General features: G+C 37.0%; 1 protein-coding gene across 1 annotated transcript; it reads right to left on the bottom strand.

Moving 5' to 3' along the window:
* Nucleotides 1-1,392: 1,392 nt before the first annotated feature.
* On the bottom strand, nt 1,393-6,522 carry LOC123721016. Its single transcript, XM_045678018.1, has one exon. It carries the CDS (start codon nt 6,520-6,522, stop codon nt 1,393-1,395), a length of 5,130 nt encoding a protein of 1,709 aa, XP_045533974.1.
* Between the last annotated feature and the right edge of the window lie 591 nt (nt 6,523-7,113).

The raw sequence follows: 7,113 nt of genomic DNA on the forward strand, positions 1-7,113 counted from the left end.
AATTTCTCACTCTCTAAATTCGTACAATGTACATTTAAAAGCAGTAGTAATGAACAAAATATTACAATTCAATTGTCGCTGACAGTTGTCCTATGAAACCAAACAAGTTCATAATCTGACAATCTTCTTATTTAATAAATATACCATAGCTTACGACATGCTTTTAAATCTTTATTTGCTTACATATTTCACATTTTCAATTTGTTACGTAAGGGGATTAAAGCATAGTCCGATTTCAAAGGGAACTACGCAATATTTATTTAAACTAGTTAAATTAAAAATAGCATAGCCAACATTTCTTCACACGTGACGTTTTGTAAGTGAAATCTACGTATTTAACAAGTAACAATGCACTCTTCGATTTTGGATATCTTGTTTATGTAATAAAAAACTAGAAAAACGCTCCTAAAGCTTTTTCTCAATCGACCAGATGAACATTAATTACCCTGCGGTGAGTTGGGCGATTATATCCCTATCTAACTATATAATACTAGCTTTTACCCGCAACTCTGTCCGCGCGGAATAAAAAATAGAAAAGGGGGTAAAAATTATCCTATGTCCGTTTCCTGGTTCTAAGCTACCTGCCCACCAATTTTCAGTCAAATCGATTCAGCCGTTCTTGAGTTATAAATTGTGTAACTAACACGGCTTTCTTTTATATATATAGATTATGTAAAAATAATGAATTTATATCCGAGATAATGAATGTTTATGAACGAACGAAACGAACGAATTGGACGATAATTATCCATTGCGATCAGCTATTGATTAACTTCAGTGAAGCGACCAATCAACTCTGTAATTAATTTGTTTTTATTCAGTTAATTCATTTATCAAAATGCATTATGGAAAAGTAAACGAGTATTATTAATGATATTTCATAATAGAAACCTAAGAAGAAAGAATAATATTTTATCTAAACAACTTTGTTATTAGAAAACATCATAACAACATTAATATTTTTAAAGTGGTGGGGATTTAACGCAGAGTAATAGCTTGGTATAAAAAATAAGTGAGTGCAAGAGAAATATAGTAATGTTTATTTTCAGTTACTCTTGCAAAATTGTAGGCTCTCAGAATCGATGGATTAAATGGAATGATAGGGGTGTTTAATTCGGAGAGCGGGACCACAAAAATAAAACTCTTGATAGAACTTCACTACTATATTTAAATTTTAATCTAAACATCTTATCAGTGACATTTTCAAATAAAACACCACCGTGATTTAAAAGATTAGTAACTCCATCTATTGATTAGCTTTAACATAAACCGCCCACCAAGGACACACTTTGTCCTTCATTTTATTATAACTAAACATCAAATTAAAATAACACTAACATAACATGAACAAAAATATAAGCATTAAAGATAAACCGCCCACCATGCCACAAGCTATTTGGTCAGGACACAAACTTTACTCATTGGTCTTTTTTTTGTGCCATTGATTGTCCTGATCGAAACTACTCTGGTGATATTATCCTTTCCAATATATTTTTCTACTATAGTGCCTAGCTGCCACTTGGCTGGTGGTACGTTGTCATCTTTGATTAACACTACTTCGCCAAGTTCAGGTTCTTTACCTTTGTGATACCATTTGTATCTTTGGCTTATATTTAAAAGGTACTCCCGACTCCATCTTTTCCAAAAAATGGAGACCATTTTTTGTACCATTCTCCATCTATCAATTCCTACGACCTCACTTTGATCTTGATCTTGATCAGAAATGTTGATCAAGGGTTCGCCAACCAAAAAATGGCCGGGTGTTAGTGAGAGTGGATCATTCGGATCACTACTAAGCACTGAAAGTGGCCGCGAGTTCAAGCATGCTTCGATTTGAGTCAAAACCGTACTTAGCTCCTCAAATGTCAGCGCACTGTCACCAATCGTTTTTCGTAAATGATTTTTAACACTACGCACGCCAGCCTCCCACAATCCACCAAAATTAGGTGCGTGTGGAGGGTTAAAATGCCAAGTAGTTGATTCTAATGTTAACAATTGGGCAATTTCTTCTGGCCAAGACCTTTGGGCCGCCTTAAGCATATCGAATAACAACTTATTTGATCTTACAAAGTTCGTGGCATTATCACTATATAGATCTTTGCAATTGCCTCTTCTAGCTATGAATCGTCTAAACGCAGCGATAAACCCTTTAGCAGTTAAATCCGAGACAACTTCAAGATGCACTGCGCGTGTGACCATACATACAAATAAACATATGTAACCTTTGTACGCTTTAGATCCTCTTCCAGGTGAGAAACGAACATTTATAGGACCGGCGTAATCAACGCCCGATGATTTAAATGGTTTACTTGGCTTGAGTCTTACATCTGGAATTTGTCCCATCAATTGAGATCTGTTAGCGGATGAATATCTTCGACACTTGACACAGTTTCGATAATACTTTTTGACTTGAACTCGAGCATTGATGATGAAGTACGTATACCTAATGTAATTTAGCATAAGCTGTGGTCCGCCGTGGAGAGTCTTAAAATGAGCATCTTGAATAACCAACCACGTAAGATGATTCTTAGCAGGCAGTATGATTGGATGTTTTCTCTCATACGTAAGTTCAGATCTCTCCAATCTTCCACCGACTCTTAACGTCCCCTTAGAATCTAATATCGGACAAAGAGTATGTAATGTACTCCGTTTTAGAACACAACCACGTGATTTGATAGAATCGATCTCTTCTTTAAAAGATATAGCTTGTACTACACCCACCAATGTCAACAATGTGTCGTTCATCTCTTGAACTGATATGGAACCCGTATTTGTCATTTGATTACCTTGAGACGTTCTATAATGTGACCAACGTCTACAATATGATAAAACCCTAAGCATTCTTGTTAGAGATGAAAATCTTCCTATCAATCCTTCTGAATCATTTTCTTTCATTACATTCGCTAATAGACATATCTTCTTACTCGTTTTTTCTTCTAAACTTGTGTTCTTAAAAATTCCTTTACTGTATTTGATTTCTTTGTCACTTAACCACTTTGGACCTTTTTTCCATAGTTCTAAACCTATTAACTCCTTTGCTTTAATACCTTTCGATGCACAATCAGCAGGATTCTCTTCGGATGGTACATGTGACCATTGATTGCTATCCATCTTCGTGAGTATCTCTGACACACGGTTGGCGACGAAAGTCTTCCATTTACTTGGATGACTGCTTAACCAAGCGATGACAACCGATGAGTCCGTCCACGCGTGTATATTCTCTTTTGGTAGCTGTAACACCTGTGATACATCAGATAGAAGTTTGGCCAGTAATACGGGAATCGATACCTGCTTAACAGGCGCAACTTTTGTTCTGGAACGGAGAAGGTTGACAATTACCTCTCCTTGATGATCGATTACTCGCGCATACACAACTGCAGCATAAGCAATATTAGAAGCGTCGCAGAAGCCTTGAAGTTCCAGTCGTTTGTTGTTTATGCTACTTCCAATCCACCGAGGAATGCGAAATTCTGCAAGTGTATAAAGATCTTGACGATATGTGATCCATTCCTTCAACATGTTTTCTGGAAGTTCTTGATCCCATTCGATTCCAGCCAGCCACAATTTCTGTATGAAAGCCTTGGCTGTGATGATTGTAGGAGCCACCCACCCTAACGGATCAAACAGCATTGCAATGTCCGAAAGCACCTTGCGTTTGGTAACCGGAGTAGATAATGGAGGTAACCTGACAACATATTCAAACCTGTCCTCACATCTATTCCAAGTCATTCCTAATATTTTTAGCGTCTCATCCAATTTGATGGGTATAGATTCTTTATCTGTCATTCCGTCTTGTCCAATGAGTTCCAACAATCTATTAGAATTACTGCTCCACTTTTGAAATTGAAACCCTCCTAACTTCATAAGATTGCTCAACTCTTCAAAAATACTAACTGCTTCAGACTCAGTCTCACAACCTGTCATTAAGTCATCCATATACAGATCGTTTTTAGTGATTTCTGCTCCAATTGGATATAACAGTTTCTCATCTTCTGCAAGTTGATGTAATGCCTTTACTGCTAGATACGGTGCGCAAGCTGTCCCAAATGTCAATGTTAACAACTGATAATGTTCAATCGATTCTGTCCTATTAGGTCTCCATAAAATCCGTTGATAATTCACATCTTCTTCATGAACACGAACCTGTCGATACATCTTGATCAGATCAGCTATAATAGCGATTCTGTGAATACGCCATCGTAACAGGAGATGTTGTAAATCTTGCTGTAACTTAGGCCCAACAAGAAGGTTGTCGTTGAGCGACACATCATTTACGCCTTTGCAGGAAGCATCAAATACTACACGGACCTTTGTCGTGTCTCTATCTTCTTTCACCACTGCATGATGTGGAAGGTATACAGCCTTGGGATTGTCGATGTCGTCTTTAGGAACAGGTTTCATGTGATTTAATGTCTTATATTCTTCTATAACTTTAGCATATTCTTCACTTAATTTTGGATTTCTGGCGAATTTATTCTCTAAAGACATAAATCTGTCTTGTGCTATCTTCAGCATGTTACCATATTGACATTCTGGGTCAACCGAGTTGAAGGGTAGTCTGACGACATATCTACCATCTTCATTTCTGGTTGTTGTCGAAGCAAATATCTCTTCACATTTCTTCTCCTCTTCTGTCAATATCTTCTGATTTGTTTCTGTTTCTTGCTCCAACTCCCAAAACCTTTTTAATAAATCCTCTGCTCGGATTTGTGTGTGCATACTTATGACTCTTTCTGGTGAGCCTGATTCTGACATCTTTCCTGAAACAATCCAACCAAGAATTGTGTCCTGTGCGATTAATCTTCTTGTTGGATTCTTGATTACGTCGCCTTTTAAAATCTCACAGTAGACTTCAGCTCCGAGTAAAACGTCGATCTTACTCGGTGATAAATATGATGGGTCAGCTAGAGGTAACATTTCTAGCTCGAGCCAGTCAGGTGAATGAATAACCTTTGAAGGAAGCATAGTTGTTAGGGAACTTAATACATAAGCGTTAACATTGATAGAATTGTAAGGAGGATGGCGTGATGTGATATGCAATGATACCATATATTTTACTCTAGTATGACCATCTCCCACTCCAGACACCAAACCATTGATTGGCTGGCGTTTGAGTCCTAACAACTGGACAGTTTCTTCCGTGATAAAAGACGCTTGCGACCCTTGATCAATAAGCGCTCTGATTACATGACTAACACCATTAACTGACATAGCCCTAACGATTGCGGTTGCTAATAATACTTCACAGGGTGATGATTGTTTCGCAAACGTTGATATGATAGTAGTGCTCTCCTTGGATTGAGTTTTTATATTTTCTGTGGTTTCCTGCGCTTTCTCCTTCTCTTGTTCTCGTTCTAGATGTAGTAAAGAGTGATGACGTCGGCCGCATCTACGACAGCTGGTTGATTGGTGACATTTATTTACAGAATGATTTGGTGCCAGGCAGTTAAAACAAAGACCTTTTTCTTTGACAAGCTCCGATCTTTCTTTAGGTGTTAAGTTTGAAAACTTCTTGCATTGATATAAGTAATGTTCACTGTGGCACATCCCGCAACTTATTGTTTTCTTATTTTCTATAGCGTGAAATGTCTTTGCTTTCCATGTCGTCGGCGTTTGTTTTACTCCTTCTAACATCTCCATTGTTCTATATCTTGTCTCCAAAAAGTCCTTTAGTTGGTTCCATGATGGTAGTTCATCCATACTAATCTGGCTTAAATGAAGTTCCCACTGCTTACGGCTTTCCTGATCTAACTTAGTAACAACAACATAGTTGATAATAGTATCCCACGATGTAATATCTATTCTCAAATTATTTAACGACTTCAGACAAGCTGATGTTGTATCCAACAATCGTTTGACAGCCGTAGATGACTCTGTGATAGTTTTTTGTGAAAACAGTGTCTTTAGCACCTCATTAGTACTGAAGCGTCTATTATTATATCTTCGTGTTAACTGAAGCCAGGCTTCATGGTAGTTGGCTTCAGTGATTGTAAGATTTTTTAACACTTGTTCAGCTTCTCCACGAAGGCAGCTCTTAAGATAATGCATCTTCTGAACCGATGTTAGTTTTTCATTATTGTGGATTAATGATACAAACAAATCATGAAAAGACTGCCACTCCTCGTATCCAGATGTAAATGTCGGCAAATTTATTTGCGGTAGCCTCACATCACAACTGGGTGAACTTGCAATGACATTTGTGCTAGTGGCTGATGTTGATGACTGAGAGAAACTCTTTAAATCTTCCTTCATTTTCGAATGATAGTCTGTATATAATTCTTCCACTTGATCGTATAAGTCTTCCGTAAAATACTCCAATTTCGCTTGTTCACTTTTATCTATGCTTCTTGTAATATTGTCGTGATTATCTTGAAATTTTGCCCAATATGTTTTTAAAGATTCTAAACGTGTTTCAATGTATGATGAAGTTATTCGCGCCTTCGGAGACTTAGAATAGTTGTTGATTGCTTTCTTTATTAATTTTGATAGCTCTTCTTGATTACTAATAAGTGACTTTGCCATTTTTAAATTTTTTTTTTTTTTTTCTTCAAGATACACTAATTTCTAAATTATTCTAAGTATTTTATGTATGGCAAAATCCACAAACTACACGTAACACATGAAATTGTCCAAAGTCCAACACTTACTGCAACATATTCTAAGTCTATGACCACTCACGTGAAATAGTCCGGAGTCCAGATATAAACACACTGTTCTTCAGAGTCACATACACTCACTGAAACTTTTTCTAAGTAACTGTTCACTTCACTGATCACATTTCACTTGGAACTAACTGAAGCATTGCACTGATTCATTCAATCGTCCCGGGTTTCGGCACCATATTTAATTCGGAGAGCGGGACCACAAAAATAAAACTCTTGATAGAACTTCACTACTATATTTAAATTTTAATCTAAACATCTTATCAGTGACATTTTCAAATAAAACACCACCGTGATTTAAAAGATTAGTAACTCCATCTATTGATTAGCTTTAACAAGGGGCTTTGGTGGTGTTGCTCAATGACTTTATAGGTGTGAGGCGATCGGGCAACGTGTGGCTTCATTATTAAATAAATTACGGCTCGAATAAGTTCCATAGTCAGCAGACTTC

The sequence above is a fragment of the Papilio machaon genome, chromosome 5 (assembly GCF_912999745.1).
Source record: "Papilio machaon chromosome 5, ilPapMach1.1, whole genome shotgun sequence".
NCBI lineage: Eukaryota > Metazoa > Arthropoda > Insecta > Lepidoptera > Papilionidae > Papilio > Papilio machaon.

What these genes read in the sequence shown, in the direction of transcription:
- LOC123721016 (XM_045678018.1), bottom strand. Translation starts at nt 6,522, where the DNA reads ATGGCAAAGTCACTTATTAGTAATCAAGAAGAGCTATCAAAATTAATA.